Below are 21265 nucleotides of genomic sequence, written 5' to 3' on the forward strand. Positions count from 1 at the left end.
TGACCATGGCCTGAGCCCACAGTGCCAGCTCCTTGGCCACACTTGGAGCCCAGAGTGATTTAGGGCTTGCTTTAAATGTGATCATAATATTCTTACTCATCACTGCTAATAATGATGTTACTGCTTCTTAATGATGCACAAAGCTGTCAGGATATGAGAGATATAAAACTATTTCACATCAGATTTAACTGTCAAATAAATGCCATAAATGTTGGCGAGGAGCACTTCTCCCCTGCCGTGAGGTATCACTGCTGTGCTGCTCCACGTTTCTATTTTTCCTTCACTTAATTGTTGATTTCTGCTTGAAAAGTCAGGAAGTTTCTTAAGGTCAAGCAGAACCATTTTGGTTTTTTTAAATGAATAGATAAAATTATTCCCATTAATGAAATTCTGAGGTCTGCACGCTGAGATAATAACATGAGGTAATCAAATCTCATGCTTCAGGGCATAAACTGATTAACTGCGAGGGCCAGGATGGCTTCTCCTGCTCCTTAAAGAAGGGAGGGCGGCCAGATAAACAAACAGAGGGCTGTTCATTAGCCCCCAGAGGCCGTGCTGGCCGTGGGACAGTGACACGCGGAGCAGAGTTCCATGTGACATCATCCTGTGTCTCCTCCCAGTGAGGGGACACCAGGCTGTGACAGCCCAGAGCCTCTGCCAGCCCTGGGCTCCTGCTGCTGCTCACACGGGGGGTCCTCCTCGGCTGTTTCTGCTGACCCTGGGGCAGGAGGAGGGCGAGGTCAGCAGCGAGGACCACCCCAGTCCCTGCCCTGGTGCTGCCATCGGGTCCTGTCCCTGCCCATGGGCTGTCCCTGAGGCTCCCAGGGCTGCAGGGGGACAGGGGCACTGGCAGCACGTTTTTGTGATGGTTTTAGAGCCAGCGAGGTGGCAGGAGGAGCTCGGGGTGGGGGTGTGGGGAGGCCCAGGTCCAGCAGGGCACTGGGAGCATCGTTCCCCATACCCTGGCAGCACTGGGGGGCACAGGGGGTGGCACTGGGTGGCTTTAAGGTCCCTTCCGAGCCAAACCAGCCCGGGAGGCGGTGATTCTGTGGCAGCATCCCTGGCTGGCAGCACCCTCAGGGGTGAAGCTGTTCCCTCCCCAGGGCAGGAGGGGCCGGGATGGAAGGGCAGCCTTGCTTCCCGCATGCTCACACCCCTCCTGCCTCCCAAGCTGCTCTCAGGGCTGTCACCTTTGATAAATGAGCTCGTTTATAAATGCAGAGTTGAATTTTGGCTATGAGTTCGATTCCACGGAGCTGGAAATTGGGCAGTGCTTCGGGAGGACAGCAATAGATGGCAGATTTTGGGGCAGTAATTCGCTGTTCAAAGCTCTCTGGTCCCCAGCCTCATCAGAAATTCCTTACTGGTGAGTTGGGAACTGAGCAGTTGGTTTTACTCTTCTGACCCTGGAAGCACCCTCTGCCGTCCTGTGGTGCTGCACATGCAGCTGGAGCTCTCTCCTCCTCCTCATAGGATTTAGGGGTGAAGCTGAGCTCCTGTGAGCCTCACAGCAGAGCTGCTGGTGGGACCTGCTGGGATTTCAGGCTGTTCCCACCACAGCAGGACTCTCTGTGCCTGTTCCCTGGGGAGGGGGCCCTGCTCTGGCCTTCCTTGCAAACAGTTGTTCCCCAGGTTATGGCTCGGCTCCATCCTGACCCATCAGATTTCCCACCTCTGATGGATGTGCTAGCCTGGGGGGAAGATAAGATCCTTCTCCTGGCAGACAGACCTTTTTGGACTTAATCTGGGCGAAGAGACTCAGCTCAGCCTGGCTGTATTTAATTTGTCCGAGCTGCAATCCAATTAGAAGCAGCTGAGTCACCTCAGGTTCGCTCTTCCCGCTCTGCTCCTGCTTCCCGGAGGAGATGCTGGCCCCAGAGCAGGGCCACGCTGCCCAGTGGAAAAGCGAGGGTGCCCCGGGCATCCCCCAGCCCCCAGGGCCACGAGGGGGTGGCTGGGTGCTGGATGTGGCTGCTCCTGTGGTGCCTTTGGGTTCCTGCACCTCCCTCACGTGGCTGCTCCCACTGCTCGAGGGAAGCTGCAGCCCCAGGCCCCCACAAATCAGTGCAATTCTGCTTCCCAGGGGGCAAGAGGAAACAAATCAGCTTTAAACTGCTTAAAAACGAGAGCAAACAACAAATCAGCCTGTCAGAAAGTAAAAATAATCTCCTGAGTCGACCCTGCAGCCTCCCCCATCCAGGAGAGCCGCGTTTGCTCGGCGGTAATTATGTCGTTCCTCATGTAATGCCCATGTCTGCACAGATCCAGTTTAATTCTGCTTTTAATCACTATTTTCACACTTACTCTTGGCACACGGGGAAGTTGTCAGTTGTTGGGTATTTTTATAGCTGGAATACTGAATTTAATCCTTTTTCTCTTCCCCAGTAAGAGATGCTAAAAACCTAGTTCCTATGGACCCTAACGGCTTGTCAGATCCCTACGTGAAGCTTAAACTAATCCCCGACCCCAAAAACGAAAGCAAACAGAAGACCAAAACTATCAAGTGCTCCCTGAATCCTGAGTGGAACGAGACGTTTAAATTGTAAGTACAAGGAAAACGTTTAAATTTGTCAAGTGAATTTTCTCACCACCAAGAATTAACGTGGCTTTATTTGCTCTGATTTAATCGTTCAGAGGCATTGAGCTGATTCAAGTGAGAAATTATTCTTTTTGTTCTGTAAGGGACACAGAAGCACTCCAAGCTCTGCCCTGACCCTGCTCGGAGCAGAGTGTGTCCAGCAGGAGCTCCGTGCTCTCTGTGTGGATCAGATGTGCCCTGGAAATCAGACGTGCCCTGGAAATCAGATGCTGGAGACCTCAGCAGGCCCTGAGGACCGTCCCCTCCCTTGCACCCGTGTCCGTGTGGAGCGTGGGGGCACGTGGTGAGGGAGCAGCTCAGGGTGAACCCCCCCTTTTGCTTTCCTCTCCTGCAGCCAGCTGAAGGAGGCAGACAAGGACAGGAGGTTGTCTGTGGAGATCTGGGACTGGGATCTGACCAGCAGGAACGATTTCATGGGCTCCCTGTCCTTCGGCATCTCTGAGCTGCAGAAGTCAGGAGTGGATGGATGGTGAGATGGGATTGTTGTGTCACCACCACGGGCACAGAGCAGCCCAGGGTGGTTGTAGATGGGAGTGGGGCAGCCCCTCAGAGCTCACCAGCTTCCCTCTGCTGCAGCCACCCCTCCCAGCCCTGTGGAAGGTGCTGCTCCACCTCTGGGGCTGCTGAGGGTCACTGCTGCCATGGGGTGTGGCACCAGGGCTGCCAGGGCATGGACTACCTTTGTGGGACCTCCTCCGTGGCCTCCCCCATGGCTGGGGGTCTTGGGGAATGGAGAGGAGGAGGAATTGGCTGGCTTGGGTGCCCACACCGTGCCACTCCTGGGCAGAGCTGTGGGTGCTCCCCCTGCTCTCCAGCCCCGTCTGTCCCCTCTCAGCTGGGCACAGTGTCTGGCACAGTGGCATTGTGCTGGTCACCTGCCAGGCCCCGATGGGACAGTCTCCTCCCCTGGCAGCCAGCAGGGAGCTGTCCCTTCCCGAGTTCCCCGTGCCCTGTCAGGGTGTGTGTGTGCCACGCACTGCCAGCTCCTGAGGCAGCCCAGAGCCCCTCCCAGCCTTTTAAAAAGCATGGAAGTGGAGGTCTAAGTAGGTTTCCTTGTCACAGTGCTGGCTGGAGGAAACTGCAGGAGAAGGAGCTCTGATCCATATTTCATATCCAAACAGCTGCAGTTAAGGGGGGAAACCAGCTCGAAGGCAGAGCTGTGCTGTGCAGGCAGGGCTCTGTCCTGGAGCAGCCTCTGGGATCACACCCAGCCGGGATCCTGGGCTGAACCCATCCGGGCTGTGCCCCCAGCAGGGTGAAACTCCTGCCAGCTGAGTTCCCACGATTTCTGATAACTGCTGCTCAAGCTTTTCTCCTCCTTTGGGGGAGCAGCCTGTCTGTGTGCTCGGGGTCGGCAGTGCTGGCCCGGCACTGGCACGTGCCACGTGCTGTCCTCGTGGGGCAGCTGCTGGAAGGGGTTTGCCCACGCCTGTGCCCGTGGCTGTCACGAGAAACACGAGTTTGTCTGTGGGTTTGGGGTCAGGATGGGTTTGTAAGGGACACCAGTGCTCTGTGTGCCCACCACAGCAGGCAGGGGATGCTCTCCCCAGGCTGAGGGGGTCCCCAGGACAGAGAGGGACCCAGAAACATCCCTCCAGCCACTGAGGGTCTGGGGCTTGCCCAGGGAGAGGGTTTGGGGGCTCTGTTGACCGGGGAAGGATCCCCTGGGTGCTGGCACAGGAGGCAGAGCTGTGCTGGAGCAGGGGGCCCTGCCTCCCTCAGCCCCTGAGCTGTGCTCTCTGTCCCTCCAGGTTCAAGCTGCTCAGCCAGGAGGAGGGCGAGTATTTCAACGTCCCGGTGCCTCCCGAGGGAGAGGAAGGAAACGAGGAACTGAGGCAGAAGTTTGAGGTGAATTGATTTTTCTTGCACTCAGGGGTTTTCCTTGCCTGCCTGCCGTGCCCTGGGGGAGGGACTCTCCCTGCCAGCTCTTCCCCTGGCAGGGCAGGGGACGTGGAGCAGGCTCCAGCTGCCCATGGAGGCTCCAAGGAGGAATGTCTGTTTGCTACTTAATAAGCCATGGAAGTTCTTGCTGAATGATTGATCCAGACATTGCTGAGCGAGCAGAAATGTGCCGTTTTTCAGTGTAGCTGAAGTCTCCACAGAACCCTGGGAATGAGCGTGGTACATCTGGGGCCTCACATGCAATGAGCCATACAGAAATAAGAGAGTTGCCCTTATGGTTCTCAGCATGAACTCTGTGATTGTAGCAGAGGCTGGAGAGTTAGCTCCTGTTCTCCTTTCTTTTTTATCTTATTTATACACAGCTTTCCTGAATATCCAGGGAAAGACAGTTCTAATACAACAGCTGGCTACAACCCATGGGTTCTGGCTGTACAAAGAACTAACAGCTGGCTTTTATTGCATTTCATGGTGTTCCAGTGGCATTAGAATGGTCTGGGCAGTCAGATGATGAGCTGTCCACAGGTCAGAAAACACCTTGTGCAGAGGTGCCAGAGCAGACCTGTCCCTCACCTTGCTGGGTGCTCCCCACTCGTCCCCTGCAGGGACCCAGTGTCCAGGCAGGGAATCCCCCTGCAGCTGGGCCGTGGCTGGTGCAGGGAGCGAGGAGTGAGCAGGGAGGACAGAGGAGGGAGAAGGGAGCAGTGAGGACTGAGCAGTGAGGAGTGAGGACTGAGCAGTGAGCAGTGAGGACTGAGCAGTGAGCAGTGAGGAGGGAGGACTGAGCACTGAGGAGGGAGCAGTGAGCAGTGAGCAGTGGAGTGTGCTGGGGCCTGGGACGTGCCGGGGTCACCCCACTGGGTGTGGAAATCCCAGAGACCATTCCTCAGCTTTGTGTGCAGGAGCTGTTCCCAGGCTCTGAGGGGCTGCAGGTGACCTTGAGTGGGGAATTCTGCAGCCTGGAGAACCTTGTGAGAAGCAATCAGCAGCAGCAGAGGCCTGAGATTCCCCGAGAGGTGCTATCTGCAGGGGCTGCCAGCAGCAGCCACGTTGGAGCGCCGGGACCGGCTTAATGGAATTTCACGCTAGGCTGAGCTCTCACAGGCCTCACAGTGCCTCCATTGCTGGATGCTGGGCTGAGCAGTGCCTCACAGTGCCTCCATTCCTGGATGCTGGGCTGAGCTCTCACAGGCCTCACAGTGCCTCCATTCCTGGATGCTGGGCTGAGCAGTGCCTCACAGTGCCTCCATTTCTGGATGCTAGGCTGAGCTCACAGGCCTCACAGTGCCTCCATTTCTGGATGCTGGGCTGAGCAGTGCCTCACAGTGCCTCCATTGCTGGATGCTGGGCTGAGCAGTGCCTCACAGTGCCTCCATTTCTGGATGCTAGGCTGAGCTCACAGGCCTCACAGTGCCTCCATTGCTGGATGCTGGGTTGAGCTCTCACAGGCCTCACAGTGCCTCCATTTCTGGATGCTGGGCTGAGCAGTGCCTCACAGTGCCTCCATTTCTGGAAGCCTGTTTGCCCTGCTCTGGATGAGTGGACATGGGGCAGGGCAGCATGGCAGGCTGCAGTGTCCCACTGGCACGGGGACAGGGGTGACCAGGGGCAGAGGTGATTCCCAGTTACTCTGGCAGAGGTTAACTGGGAAGCAGCAGAGCAGTGCCACGTGCCAGGGCTGGTGGCTCCTCCAGTGCCTCTCTTGGTGCTGTCCCCATCACGCCCATGGAAAAGGCTCCTGATGCTCAGGGTGGTTTTTGAGCTGGGAAAGGGCTGCTGAGGTGGGGTTTTGGGAGCACCCACTGGATTTACAATGGCCATTGTCCCTGCCGTCCCCGGTGATGTTTTCCTCCCTGCCCCATCTCCCCCCTTGCAGAGAGCCAAGATCGGAACGGGATCCAAGGCTGCGGATGAGAAGACAAGGAATGCCATTTCCAAACTGGACAACAACGGCAGCCGGGACCGCATGAAGCTCTCGGACTTCAACTTCCTGATGGTGCTGGGGAAAGGGAGCTTTGGGAAGGTGAGCTACCCCTGGTGTCTCACTGAACACCCCCAGGGTGACTGGGAGCACTGGTGCCACACACTGGGAGCCCAGCAGGGAGCACCAGAGATGTCTGATGGGACCACCACAAAATCCATCCTTTTGGGAAGCAGGGGATGAGCTGTGTCTTTAAAGCTCTTTTTATTGGGTTGGGGTTTTCTTCTTCTCCAATAATTACAATATATGGGAACATTTTAATTAACTTCCCAGACCGGTTGTGAGGGTAACAGAATTTCATTCTCCTGGTAATTATGTGACTTGGAGCCTTCATTTTTCCTGGGGTCTTGCCAACTCCCTTGACTTGCATTCGGGATCCCAGTGCTCCGGGGAACGCTGGGGCTCTGCAGGAGCTGGGTGCAGTGGTGTGAGGGCTGGCCCAGCCCCACTCTCATTAGTGAATTGCCTTAATTGCAGGGAATATCGCTGAGCCTGCAGGCTCATTGCTCGGGCAGGCAGCGGAGATGAGGAGGGTGTGCAGGGATGCTGCCCTGAGCACAGGGGTGCAGCAGGAGCACCCTTCCTTCCCTTCCTTCCCAGCTTTCTGCCAGCATCGGAGCTTTGGGAGGTCCCGGCTCCTCCATGCCCCTTTTCTCCCCCTGAAGGGGGGGGAGCTCAGAGCTCCAGGGAAGCATTTGTGACAGACAGGGATGGGGAGGTGCTGGCAGAGCCCCGAGCCTCAGCCCTGAGCTCAGCCGTGGTACCCCCGTGCTGTGGGCTGGCATCCCGAGGTGCAGGACAGCCCCATGCCTCGTGCCGTGCTGCTGTCACGCAGAAATGTCCCCTGTCCCCTCCCTCCCAGCCCCTCATCCCTTCCAAACGCAGCGCTGGCATCTGGAGGCTCTGTGCTTGTGCCGTGTCCCCCGCCGCCTTCTCCCCTCAAATTTGAGCAACATTAGCAAACTCCTCAGTCGGCTCTGGCTTATATAAGGGAATGTGTGACAGAAACTGTTCCCTGGAACAGACTGTTATAAATATGCTAATTAGCGCTAATTAAAACAGCACGTTGGTTTCTCCGGGTAGATGCAGCCTCGCCCTCACGTGTGCCTGCGCTTCCCCAGGCATCCCTGGGCATCCCGGCACGGGGACACCCAGGTGCCTCCGCTCTGTCCCCGCCTCCCGTGCCCGACAGAGGTGCCAGATGTTCGGGAGGAGCCAGGCAGAGGTGCCTGGGGCAGGGAGAACAGCCCAGCTCCCCAGCCCCTGCTGTGCCCAGCAGCTGCTTGTGTCCATGGCACTGCCATCCCTCTCCAAGGCTGGCGCCGTGTCCTTCCCTCTCCAGGGCTGGCACCTGCTGCTGTGCCTGGCTGCCTGCTGCCAGCCTCCCTCCTGCCAGAGCCTGCTGGCTGGGAGAGCTCTTGGACTGCAGTCCCGCTGTTCGAGTGAGCCTCTGTCTGTCCCTGTTAACCCTTTGGCACCCGGAGCTCAGATGTGCTGCTCAGCAGGTTGCTCTCCGCACGCTGGGCTGTCCAGGCTCAGCAGCACCCACACGCTGGCCTCGGTGCAGTTGGACAAACCCTCTTTGTCTGTGTTCAGAATATCTCCAGTCCTTATGCTGGAGCGTTCCCAAACAAACACCCTATATTACAGGAATAAATCAAGTTAAATATCAGCTTTTTTCTGCACCAATAAGAAGTTAAAAAGGAATGCAATCTGCTTCCCAGCGAGTGCGCTGGCAGATGGAGGTCCCCCGAGCCAGGCCTGGGGGGTGGAAGATGGATCTGGCTTGGAAAAGAGGGGCGTGGGGCTGTGTGCTCCTGGCTGGCATGCTCAGCTCCGGGACACAGATGTCCCTGGTGCTCTGGGGTCCCCGTGGGCTGCCCGTGGCTGGTGGCGGCTCCACGGGGCTGGCACCGGCAGGGAGACGCTCCCACGGAGGGAGGCAGCGCTTGGCACAGCCACCCTGGGTTTGCTTTGCTGTATTATAAATAGAGGAAAGTGAAATTAGGTGGCTTGCTCATATTTTTGCAGCTGATCAATCTGTGGTGCTCTGGAGCTGTCAGGCTTTTTGGGGTTTGTGTTGTTTGCTGAGCAGGGTGGAGCCTTTGGCCTCTGCAGCTCTGGGCTCCAGTGCAGGGAGAGTTCTCCTGGCCTGTGGTGACCTTCAGGCTCTGCTCTGCTCTGCTCAGGGAGAGTTCTCCTGGCCTGTGGTGACCTTCAGGCTCTGCTCTGCTCAGGGAGAGTTCTCCTGGCCTGTGGTGACCTTCAGGCTCTGCTCTGCCCAGGGAGAGTTCTCCTGGCCTGTGGTGACCTTCAGGCTCTGCTCTGCTCAGGGAGAGTTCTCCTGGCCTGTGGTGACCTTCAGGCTCTGCTCTGCTCAGGGAGAGTTCTCCTGGGCTGGGGTGACCTTCAGGCTCTGCTCTGCCCAGGGAGAGTTCTCCTGGCCTGTGGTGACCTTCAGGCTCTGCTCTGCTCAGGGAGAGTTCTCCTGGCCTGTGGTGACCTTCAGGCTTTGCTCTGCTCTGCCCTCGGTGTGAAAGCTGGCAGGAGGGCAGGGCATGGGCAAGGCTGGGTTCCTGCTCCCCCTGTCACCCATCCCTGTCCTGGGCTCTGGGCTGTGCCAGGGGCACTGGGCTGTTTGGATCTTTGGTGTTTGAACACCTTCAGACATCAGGAAGTCAGTTCTTCCTGGAAAGGGTGCTCAGGCCTTGGCAGGGGCTGCCCAGGGAGGTGTGGAGTGCCCATCCCTGGAGGTGTCCAAGGAGTCTCAGGATGTGGCACTCGGTGCTCTTGGCTGGGGACAAGGTGGGGATCAGGCACAGCTGGGACTCGATGGGCTGGGAGGGCTTTTCCAGCCTAAAGGTTCTGGGATTCTGTCACACAGAGAGGGAATCCAGCCCAGGTGTGCCTCAGGAGTGCAGCAGTGGGTGCTTTCCACACGTCCCACCTGGCTGTCCCCAGCTGGCTCTCAGCAGCTGCAATGCCCTTTGCCCCTGAGTGCCCGGGAGCAGGGCTGGCCCAGCTGTGACCCTGGGAGGCTGCCTCAGGAACCGTTCACAGCCACGGACAGCCCTGAGCAGGCTCTGCATCCATGGGGGTACCCCACCAAGCTCTCACTGCAGGGTGGGGTGGGAGCCACGTCCTCAGCAGGGTCCCTTCAGGGCAGAAGCAGATGCCAGGCTCAGAGGCTCCCTGCTTTAGTTAACTTCCCTCTGAGAGGGCTGTGGATGGCAAGGCAGGTCTGTTTATAGCTGATGTTGTATATAATGCTCTTACACTCAGGTAACAGGTTGCATTTTCCCTCAAAATATGTTCCTGGAGTGGTTACTACGTCTTTTCCAGCAATTTTGAGCAACCAAAGCACTCCTGCTTTTATCACCTAAAAATTAGCTCTGGTTTTAGCGCCTGTGTGTGGTGCCTTGTAAAGCTCAGCTGGTGTAAAATGGTGATAAATGGAGGCAATGAACCAAACCAGTTCCATTTGAGCAGAACCACAGGGGAGGGCAGAGGTGCAGGCACTGTGTGAGGCAGCTGTGTCTGCTGGCCTGGCACAGAAACAGGGAATGCCTTGGGTTAAAAGAGACCTTAGAGATCACCCAGAACCACCCTGCCATGGCAGGGACACCTTCCACTGTGCCAGGCTGCTCCAAGCCCTGCCCAGCCTGGCCTGGGGCACTGCCAGGGATCAGGGGCAGCCACAGCTGGTTCCAGTGCCTGAGCCTTGCTGGGTTCCACCCCAGTATCACAGCGAGCTGCTCTGGGTACCCTGGGTTCCTCAAGGATCAGTGGGTGAATAAATCCCATCCCAAAGTCCCTGACACACCCACGGCTCAGCCCTGCTGGGGGATGAGCTGCCTGCAGCCCCACCCCACCCGTGGGAAGGGGAATGGGAATGTCAGAGCCTTCTCCAGAGCACTTGGCACTGAGGAGCCCTGGTGCCAGTCCCAGCTAATCCTGACAGTGTGTCAAGGACAGCCAGGCTCCCCCAGCAGCCAGGAATGTGCCCGAGCTGCTCACAAGGGGCTGTGTCCTGTTCCCTGGGTCCTGTTCCCTGTGCCCTGCACCCAAACAAGTGGGTGGCACCAAAGCCCTCGCTCCTCAGGCTGTGTCCCCTGCCTCGCCATCCCTGATCCTCGGGCTGTGTCCCAGAATGGAATCACAGACTCACTGAGCTTGGAAAAGCCCTCTGGGACCACCGAGTCCAATCCCAGCACTGCCACCCCTCCCCTGTCCCCAAGTGCCACATCTACCCATCTGTGAAATCCCTCCGGGGGGGACTGTCCCACTGCCCAGGCAGCCTGTGGAGCAGCAGAGGGCTGGCACACGAGAGGGTTAATTCTGCTGTCCCTGGTGTCTCTAAAGTCACCCTGAGCCCCGTCCATGTGTCCTCTGCCCGTCTGGCCCAGCCTGAAGCACATTCCAGTTCCACCCTATCGATGTTGACTTCACATAATTTATTCCCCAAAGCCCCGAGCTGCTGTTCCTGATGCGACTGCAGGATTTCTGCCAGCTCCTTCAAATGAAGAGCAATTCATTTCCACCAGCGCTCCAATCTGAGCCATGGGAGGGCGAGAGAGGGAAAACAGGAACCAAAGGAGGTTGCAGAGGGGGTTTATTTGCTGGCAGCCCAAGGAGCAGCTGAGGCTGATGGAGCGTGCTGGGTCAGGCAGGGGACCCTGGCTGGGCTGATGGCATTAACCAGAGGGATTTGCACCAGCAGAAGCAGTGAATCCCATTTACTGCAATAAATAAACCTGCACACGGGTGGGACTGGCTGGAAATGGGAGGCTGGGTGGATTCTGCTGGCTGAGAGGGCCTTGGCTGGGTGATGAACCAGCACGTGATGGGGTTTGCTCACTGTTGTGGAGGGGGACTGAGGCAGAGAAAATCATGGGGTTTTTTCTTACTATTCACTAGACACTTAACTATTTTCCACTTCAAACATTTACCACCCTGTAATCTGATGGACTCTGTGTTCAGCCTCTTGACACCCTCCCCAGTGCTGGTGACACTCTGAGGGTGCCAAACCCCTGAGGTGAGCTGGGCTCAGATACCACCCAACCCCTCGGGCTGGGCACCTGGAGGCAGTGAGGGAGGAGATGGGTCAGTCCTTAGACTCAGAGCCCCTCAACGCTTTTGGAACAGCCCTGGCAGCTGTGAGTGGTTTGGCAGCTGTGAGTGGTTTGGCACCTGCAGCTCTCCCCGGGGCTACGAGGGGAGCCCCGGGGTAACGAGCCCCCAGCTGGGGCCATTCCAGCTCCAGGCTCTGCAGCTCCACGTTGCCCCGGTTCCACCGTGTGCTGTGCCCCGTGCAGGTGATGCTGGCAGAGAGGAAGGGCACAGATGAGCTGTATGCCGTGAAGATCCTGAAGAAGGACGTGGTTATCCAGGACGATGACGTGGAGTGCACCATGGTGGAGAAGCGCGTGCTGGCGCTCTCGGGGAAGCCTCCCTTCCTCACCCAGCTCCACTCCTGCTTCCAGACCATGGTAAGGGCTGCTGCCGCAGCTGGGCACGCCGAGGGCGTGGTGGGCTGGGCACCCTGACGTGGGCAGCCTGACACTTTGGGAAATGGATTGGAATGGTGTCCAAGGCCAGGCTGGATGGGGCTTGGAGTAACCTGGGAGAGTGGGAGGTGGCACTGGATGGGATTTAAGGGATTTAATCCCTTCCACCCCAAACCATTCCAGGATTTTATGTTCTCTGTACGTCACTGCACTTGCCAAAGCAATTGTGTGTTCTCTGCCTTGGCAGCCTCACACCTTCTCCAGTTCACTGGCAGAAGTGCCTCCAGGACCCAAATGTGTGTGTGTGACGTGAAAGTGTCATGTACAACAGCTGCACCCTGAGATGTGTTCAGCAGGGAGCTGCTGGTGACATTAGAGGTGATTTCCCAGCCCACGATGTCCCTTCTGGCTCAGTCGCAAGTGCTGCACTTTTTCCCAGGACTCGTTCCTCTGATCAAAGCCCTGAGCAAAGGGAGAGACCTAATCCAAACTGCAGGAAATCCGCTTTTCCATGGGTGTGTGATTGGGTTTGTGTGAGTCAGGAGTGGAGAGGGGGACAGGGGACCTTTGATACAGTCCCTGCCTGGCCCTCGAGCAGTGAATGGGGATGTCCAGGTGCATGTCAGTGGGAGCCAGCAGAGGGAATCAGCAGAGTCCTTTAGAACGATGACAATGCTTTCCAGGAGGATTACATTTTAATATTGTCCCAGAAATTGCATTTACCAAACACATTGGGGGTATTTAAAGCCTGCAGCCCGGCTTTGCAGAGCAGCAATCAGGATGTGGCAGGAGCAGCTATTTCACACAGCATCTCGCTGGCATCTGAAGTGAGTCAGCGCGGGATTATTCCTGGCAGACCTATAGTAGCTTAATAGTAATCGTATTTGTAATGTAATCAAAATGTATAGCAGGCTGTATTATCAAAGGCTGGCACAAAGCACTTTGATTTCTGGGAGCACAGTCCAGAGCACAATTCTCCACCAGGGCTGTTGGCTCAGCGGCTCCGGGAGAGAGAAAAGCCCTAAATCTGCCTTCTAAAGGGAAGGGGAAGATGAGCAAGGAGAGAGCTCCTGCCTGGGGCTGGAGGGTGAGAGGTGCCTGTGCTGGGCTGCTCTGGAAGGCCCCAGGTCAGAGCCTGGGCTCGGGGACGGGGGGTGAGCTGGGGGGTCCCTGGGTGTCCCCAGGTGAGCCCTGCCTCTGCTGTGACCTCTGGGGCAGTGAAGGGCACAGCAGCCACAGCCACACTGAGATGATAAATCACACAGTCCCGGAATGGTTTGGGTTGGAAGGGACCCTGAACATCATCCATGGGCAGGGACAGCTCCCACTGTCCCAGGCTGCTCCAAGCCCTGTCCAGCCTGGCCTGGGACACTGCCAGGGATCCAGGGGCAGCCACAGCTGGGCCTGCCCACCCTCCCAGGGAGGAATTTCTCCCCAGTATTTAGTCAGGGGTGGATGGGGAGCGTGGCTGTTGTCCTGGCTCTGCTCTTGTTCCCAGCGTGCAGTCAGGCAGGGGATGGAGCAGTTAATTAGAAGGGCACTGAAAGGAGCCCTGGCAGTGTCACCCTGGCTGCCAGGGGACAGGGGAGTGTCACCAGCTCCGTGCCAGGCTCTGCAGTGCATTTCCATCTGCGTGCTGCTCAGCGGGGTTGGACGCTCCAGCCTTGGCCAGACGCCGTCCTTGGTGGCACGGGCAGAGCCAGGACAGCTCGGTGCCCGTCCCTCCGTGCAGCCCGTGGGCAGCCGTGCCATCTGCCCGCCTGAGTCACGGCACGGCTCTGCTGGGCACACTGCTCCCTTCCCCACCCAGAGGAGAGCTCAGCTCCTGCTTTTAGAGCTCAGCTGGCTGCTTCAAGAGCCCGTCTTTTTAATATTCTTCCTCCTTGAAGCAGATCGATATATTTAGGAGGCAGCTGCAGCCCAGCCCGGCGCTGCTCCGCTCTGCCGTGTGCTGCCTGCTCAAGGTGACATTGCCACACGTGGGCTGGCTGGCCCTGCCAGGGCTGTCCTGCACTCAGGGGTGCTCCCGAATCCCCAGGCAGCTGAAAACCTGAATTCCCTGCTCCATCCCATCAGTGCCACGTGTTTGACACAGCCCCATTGCCCCTGTGCTACTGTGTTCCATCCCCTGGGGCTGCCCCACTGCCAGGGGGGCTGTGCTGGGGCAGCAGCTGCTGAGCCAAGATCCTCTGGGTGGGCACTGCCAGGCTGGGGAGTGCCCTGGGGGTGCTGCACCCCATTCCTGTGGCTGGGCACTGCCAGGCTGGGAAATGCCCTGTGGGTGCTGAGCCCAGCTCCTCTGGGTGGGCACTGCCAGGCTGGGAAATGCCCCATTGGTCCTGCACCCCATTCCTCTGGGTGGGCACTGCCAGGCTGGGAAATGCCCTGTGGGTGCTGAGCCCAGCTCCTCTGGGTGGGCACTGCCAGGCTGGGAAATGCCCTGTGGGTGCTGCCCCCCAGTTTCTCCTCAGCCCTGGTTGTGGCAGTGCTCCAGCTGCATCCGTGGGCTCCGTGTCCTTCCTGTCTGCAAGGCAGGGCAGGGTTCGTTTAGGGAGGAAATGAGCAATGGGGAATTGTTTATTATGCAGTGCTGCCAAGCTGCAGCTCCCGCAGTGCTCCAGCCTCTGTGTCCTTCCCTCCTTCCCTCTGGGGGTGGGATGGGGCAGCCCGGGGCTGTCACTGGGCTCGTGCATGGAGGGCACATGGCACTGCAGGCCCTTGTCCCCAGTCCCTCTCCAGCTCTCCTGGAGTCCCTTCAGGCCCTGCAAGGGGCTCTGAGGTTCCCTGGAGCCTCCTCTTGTCCAGGTGAGCACCCCCAGCTCTCCCAGCCCTGGAGCAGCTCCATGTCCTCCCCTCTGGACCCCTTTAACCCCATGTGAACATGGCCAGAGGGACCCCTCAGACCAGGCTGGAAGGAGAGGGGAGCAGCCCCCTCCTGCCTCCCCAGCTTGACCAGGGGTCCCCTGCAGACGTGTGCACCCCCAGCACTGCCATCCTGGAGAGGGCTGGGAGTGTCACCCCCTCCTCCTGGGGCCTGGCCGAGTCCTGGTGGCCATGGATGGAGTTTGGTCCCCTTGGAAACCGCTCGTGTCTCCCGTGCGTGCCTTGACTGAAGCCAGGGAGTGCCTGGGGAATGCCAGCAGGGACCTGCAGAACAGCCCTCTGAGAATGGCTTCTGTCAGGAAGAGCAGATGGATTCTTGGAAGTGAAAAACCTCCGGTGTAGGGATTCCTCCCCTTGCCTTCTCCAGTGGATCTGTCTGCAGAGGGGCAGAGCTCCAGCCCTGAGCATTCCCAGGAATTAGTGCTTGTGGGCTCGGGATGGACAGCAGCCCGTGGGGAGGCCAGGGATGATGGCTGGATTCCCCTGGAATGACAGACTGGAGCTGCCAGTCGCTTTGGTTCCTGTTTCTGACCCCTGCAGATTCCCTGCTCTGATAATCCTGGTGACAATTGCTCGCTCTTTTCCTGCAGGATCGCTTGTACTTTGTGATGGAATATGTGAATGGTGGGGACTTGATGTACCAGATCCAGCAGGTGGGGAGGTTCAAGGAGCCCCACGCTGTGTAAGTGCAGTGCTTTGGCCCCTTTGGGGGGGTGTGGGGTGTCCCTGTGCAGGACTTTGGTCCCTTTGTGTGGCTGTGGGGTGTCCCTGTGTCACGGGGCTGCAAACACAGCCCAAGGCTTTGCAGTGCAGCTCCTTGGCAGAAATCAGGAATGGGAAGAGGCAGCAGAACTCTTTGCCTGATGCTGGTGCCTCCACCCCACCCTTGGGGTACATGGTGCTCATAAGTAACTGAGTTAAATGGGTGACTGTAGGTACATGAAGGCACGAGGCAGGGAGGTGTGGAGGCTTCCTGGGAGACACCAGGCCTCTGCTCTGCCTGGTCCTTGTCCTTTCCCAGGGGACCAGGCAGGGTTTGGCTCCTCTGCCAGGGCGCCCAAGCCAAGTGTTAACCGTGGGCTCCTGGTTCCTGTTCCTTAGAGCTGGGCAGAGCAGGATGTGCTCCTGAGAGCCTCCAGATGCTCACATGAACCCCACAAACGCTGGGCACAGCCTGGTGGGCTGAACTGCTGTCTGAGAGCCCTCTGAGACCCAAGAGCAGTGTGGCAGCAGTGTGGCAGTACCTGCTGGCTCCGGGAGCAGGGATGACTTTCTGAGCCATGCTGCCAGCGTGTCGTGAGGAGCAGCCCTGGCTCCAGCTCTTGCTTAATTTGTGCAACCAGAAGTGACAGCCCCCAGCAGCCCGGTGGCCTCCCTGCCAGCTCAGGCTGCCTGGGATCATCCTGTGATCCTCCTCTGGAATTTCCCTGCCCTGGCTGCCTTGTCCTTTGGTCACACCTGCCTGACACGTTTCCTTCGCTGCCACCCGAGTGGGGAGGTTTTCGTTTATCTCCTGTAATTATCAGTCTTCTTTTCAAACCTCCTCTTTCAGATTCTACGCAGCAGAAATAGCCATCGGGCTCTTCTTCCTGCAGAGCAAAGGCATCATTTATCGGTGGGTGAGCTCGTTCCTCCCTCCCTCCTTTCCCCCGGGCTCCCCCCAGAGCCGGAGCCGCGGGCAGAGTGCTGCTCCAGGGTCCTGCTCTGCCCCAGCCCGGGGCTCCCCCTGCCCGTGCCAAGGATGGGGGCTGGCAGCGTCCCACGGGTAGCGTGACAGCATCCTTAGGGCTGGAAAAGACCTGTGGGATCACTGAGTCCAGCCGTGGGCTCGTGGTGTGTCCCAAAAGGGTGCCCCTGGTTTGGGGGAGGTTCCTGCTTTACCCCTGTTCACGGGAAGGCAGCTCTGGCTCTCTCCTGCCCCTGTTCCGTGTGTTCCTCTCCACTCTGCACAAGTGCTCCCCGGCAGCCTGGACCAGCTCCAAGCCCCGAGTTTGGCTGCAGGGCGCTGCTCTCTTGCCACGGCCACTGGAGGCAGCGCTTGCCAGTGGCTCGTTCCGAGCTCTGCGGTGCCACCCTGTCACTTCTGCTGCAGCCGCCGAGGCTTCTTTGCCGTTCCCAATAGGATCCCAGCACCCAGAGGTAGCTGGGTCACTGCCATGTGCAGGACCAGGCTCACAGGCTGCTGGTTTAGCTCTGAAAGCAGCGCTCGCTGCTCCTCCCTGCTTGGGAGAGTTCCCAGAGCCCAGGGTGGAGCAGAGCATCCTAATGAGTGTCAGATACCATTAAGTGCTCTGTAAAGGGAGATGCCAGCAGTGCTGCTGGAGTCAGGAGATGCTAAAGATGAAAGAAGTGGAACAAACTTGACGTGAGGGCTGTTTCTTGCCATCAGCTGCTGTGGATTGATTCTAGGTCTGTTGGTCCCCGGTGGCTCCGCTTCCTTCCTTCCTCGGAATCCGGATCCCAGCTCGTGTCCGTCTGCCTTTGGCCTGTCAGGGCTCTGAGCACTGACAGGATAATTAGAAAATACAGCCTTGAACCCAGCCAGAATGTATAAACTGCACCAAAACGCCCAGTGCTTGCTACAGAAGCGTCCTTGAGGCTGGAGCACCCACCTCTGGAGTGGTGGCTGGAGGCTGGGATCTGGATCCAGGGATCTGCGGTTGGATCCACCTCTACAGTTAGTGCAAAGGAGCAGAGCTCCTGGGGCTGGGTACCACAAACAGGTGTTCTGGGGCTGAGGAGCAGAGGCAAACACAGCTGGTTTGTATTTCGGGGGGCAGAGCACAGGTGAGGCAGGGGCTTGTGCTGAGTAGGTGCTTCTCCATCGTGAGAGCTCTAAGTGCACTTTGATTTTCACAGGAGTGAAAGGAAAAAAATCAATTAAATCGGTCTCCTGCCAGATGAGCGCTTTCCATCGCACACTTCAAAGCGCTGTGCCCAGCACAGCATTCCTGTGGGTTAAAAGTGATATCAACACTCCATCCTGACAGATCTCTGACTTACTTTCACTCGTTTCCCCAAAGGCTTTCCCACAAAGGGTGTGGGTGTGAGCCGCGGGCGGGGCTCAGCCGCAGCAGGGCTCGGCTGTGCGCTGTGTCACCGTCTGCTCTCGCCCTGCAGAGACCTGAAGCTGGACAATGTGATGCTGGACAGCGAGGGCCACATAAAGATCGCTGACTTTGGCATGTGCAAGGAGAACATCTGGGACGGGGTGACCACCAAGACCTTCTGTGGCACCCCGGACTACATCGCGCCCGAGGTAGGGACGGAACTGATCCCTGTGCTCCCTCCCGTGGGGTGCCCTGGCTTTGGGCAGCTCTCCAGCTGAAACAGGGGCATTCAGGAATGCACCACCAGCCTGTGAAGTTCATGCCCTCGGCACTGCGCATCCCCACACCCCCCTAAGGGAACAGGGATGCTGGATCTGCCTGCCTGTTGTGCTGCGTCCTGCTTCCACCTCAAAGAGCAGCACATCCTCATGCTGCTCTCCCTGCAGTGTGATTTCCCTCGCTGGGGGTTTCCCGTGTCCATCCTGCTGGCAGCTCTGTGCCTGTTCTGTGCTTGGCATGCTCAGACCCGCTGCAGGTTGCTCCTCACTTGCTGCCTTGCTCCTGGAAATGACAAACCCAGGGGCTCAGCTCTGCCCCTCACTCAGTGTGATGGAAGCTTCCAGCACAACATGACCAGTGGGGAACAGGGAATTATCAGTGGATAGTGTTTCCATGTGCAGTGGAAATCCTTAGATCTCTCCAGCTTGCTGTTTGCAGTGAGGGGCCGTGTGTCTGATGGGGGAGGCTCCCCATCCATGGCTCTAGATCCCCACAAAATGACTTTGCATTTGGTTATCACTGATGTGATACAGTCACACATGACACTTCCATGAAGTGCTGTATGGGCATAGTTTAGTGCCAGACTTGTGAAATTCAGTGGAGTAATTATTGTCTGTTCCCTTCACTTGAAAGTATCCCTCTAAACTCTTGTCACTCTGCTGAATTTGCAATGATGAAGTTAATATTTATTCATTTAAATGTTTCAGAGAAAGAGATTCTCTTTGCTAGGACATCAGTGCTCTTGTGTGCTAAAGCACATTGTGTTTGCTGCACCCAGTGAGGTTTCCCATTGTTGGATCCAACGTCTGTTCCATCCCTCATCCCTCCAGGATTAATTCTGGGGCTGTTGGTGCAGAGCTTGTGACTGTGGGTGATTAATGCCCCTTCAAAGCAGGACAAATGACCAGCTCTCCATGTGTTTGCCCAAGTGTTTTCACTTTAACTCTTATTTTCTTCTCCTTGCTCTAATTCGTCTTTTTCCAAAAGAAGAACAGCAAATGGGAAATTAGCATGCAAATCACTTTGGCACCCAGGAAAGGCATAAAGCCTGCTGCCCATGGATCCCAGAGGAGGATCCCACCGCAGCTGGGAGCAGCAGCCAGGCTGTGAGGCTGTGGTTCCATGGCCATGCTCCAGCCAGGGCCCTTCTGCTGCCCTGTGCCTCCTCCTTCAGCGAGCTGCAGTGTGCTCAGGCCAGCGTGGCTGCAGGCTACAACTGTCCTGCCATTTGCTCGACCCATTTCTGGGCCTTTTTCTACTCCAAGCAGGCTCTGCGTGCCCAGGTGACAGGGACAGCCTGCACAGGGCCCGTGTGTGATTCCCTCTGAACAAAGCTGCGTGTCACCTGCAGGGCTGTGTCACCTGCCAGGCTGTGTCACCTGCTGGGCTGTGACCTTCCCAAACCGGCAGTGCGGACAGCACATGACAGGGGATTTCTTTTAAGTGCTCTTTTAAAGGCCTTTCTTTATGATGTGAACTGTTCCCACCCGAATTTCCCAGGGCTCTGTAGAGAGCAAGGGGAGGGTCTCGGGGTCCCTCAGGGGAGGGGTTTTAGTGCTGAAGTGTGTCCCAGGGAATAACCCAGTCCCTGTGACCCTCTGCAGCTCAGGGTGGCTTTGCCCTGTGTCAGAGCTGGGGTGTAACACTGCTGCTGCTGGTTATTATTATATATTAATTATATATTTGATATACTGTTATTATGCTGTAATTTTTGTGCTGCTGTTGTTGCAGATCATTGCCTACCAGCCCTACGGGAAGTCTGTGGATTGGTGGGCGTTTGGAGTCCTGCTCTATGAGATGCTGGCTGGCCAGGTGATTGAGTTTGACTCCTCTGGGCTGGTCTGTGGGCACAGGCTGCCGTGGCCTTTGCCACGCCTGGCACGTGGGTGGGCAGCTCCTCGAGCTGGGGGTGACGCTGCTCTGGGGACTGGACTCGTGTCACTGTGTGGCACGCCCAGGGCTGGCTCCAGGGCAAGGACCAGAGCAGCCCGCGGAGCTTTGGGATCCAGGAGGGCCCCTGAAGCTGTGTCTGCTTGGCTCCAGGCCCCCTTTGAGGGAGAAGATGAAGACGAGCTCTTCCAGTCCATCATGGAGCACAACGTCGCCTACCCCAAGTCCATGTCCAAGGAGGCCGTGGCCATCTGCAAAGGGGTAAGGGCTGGGCTGGGGGAGCGTGGGGAGTGACAGCCTGCACCCCTGGGGTCCCAGCCCACCCACTGCTCCCAGCATGGCCGGGGTCTGACGCTGTTGGGTTCTGGTGCCTGTGCCCTCCAGGGCTAAAGCCACAGCTTGTGCCACTGTGTGTGTGTGTCCTAAACCCAGGTTAAAATAACACCTGCATCCTCCCCACGCTGAGCAGAAACACAGCTGGGACTGGGGCTGGCCTGGGGCAGGGCAGGGCCAGGAGAGACCTGGGGTGATGGCTGGGGGTGGGAAGGGAGGGCTCCTGCCCAGGTGCCCCACCAGGTGAGGACAGGGCAGCTCTGAGAACCTTGGCCTGAAGTGAAAAATGATGCTCAGGGAAAATGGATGTGATTCCCAAACAGTTTTCCTAAGATCAGAGACAAAACCTTCATCCTTCCACTTAGCTGTGATAAGTTGCCCTTCAGGACAACCTGAAGCTCTGCTGGTGTCTCCATGAGGTCAGGGCAGCAGTTTCATTATCCTGTCTCTTAATTTGCAGTGAAGCTCTGCCTTGCCCAGCATAACAAGCTGGGCTCTCCGTGGACTGGGCCCAGGCCTGACTTAATTGCAGCCTGAGTTAATTTGGGCTGTGATGGATCAAGGCTGGCGAGGTCCTGATGTTGTTCTGTGTGCCTGGGACTGAGCCTCATCTCACCCCCCCAGTGCCACGCTGCTATAAATAAGTGTTTGTGTAGGAATTTAAGAAATGTTTGCTTATGATAGTTAATATTGAAAATATCTGAATGTTCTGTGTCTCAAAATAGTGTTTCTATCTACAAATGACACATCCTGCGCTTCACGCTCCCACTGCGGCATTTCAGAGCCTCTTCCTGGCGTTGCCAGGCTCCTGAGCTGCTGTTAACCAGGAATGTTCACTTGTCCC

At 57.4% G+C, this 21265-nt stretch overlaps 1 protein-coding gene across 2 annotated transcripts in view; it reads left to right on the top strand.

Annotated features, from left to right (window-relative positions):
- PRKCB (protein kinase C beta) overlaps nt 1–21265 on the top strand; it is a 91757-nt gene that overhangs the window by 55253 nt on the left and 15239 nt on the right. For both annotated transcript variants that reach the window (XM_038151240.1, XM_038151241.1), the window contains exons 6-15: nt 2386–2542; nt 2934–3068; nt 4351–4447; nt 6375–6521; nt 11795–11968; nt 15460–15551; nt 16422–16484; nt 17990–18128; nt 19930–20010; nt 20242–20349. In XM_038151240.1, coding sequence (XP_038007168.1) covers nt 2386–2542; nt 2934–3068; nt 4351–4447; nt 6375–6521; nt 11795–11968; nt 15460–15551; nt 16422–16484; nt 17990–18128; nt 19930–20010; nt 20242–20349 — 1193 coding nt within the window. The remainder of the gene's footprint in view (nt 1–2385; nt 2543–2933; nt 3069–4350; nt 4448–6374; nt 6522–11794; nt 11969–15459; nt 15552–16421; nt 16485–17989; nt 18129–19929; nt 20011–20241; nt 20350–21265) is intronic.

Source organism: Motacilla alba, chromosome 14 (assembly GCF_015832195.1).
Source record: "Motacilla alba alba isolate MOTALB_02 chromosome 14, Motacilla_alba_V1.0_pri, whole genome shotgun sequence".
Classification (NCBI taxonomy): Eukaryota; Metazoa; Chordata; class Aves; order Passeriformes; family Motacillidae; genus Motacilla; species Motacilla alba.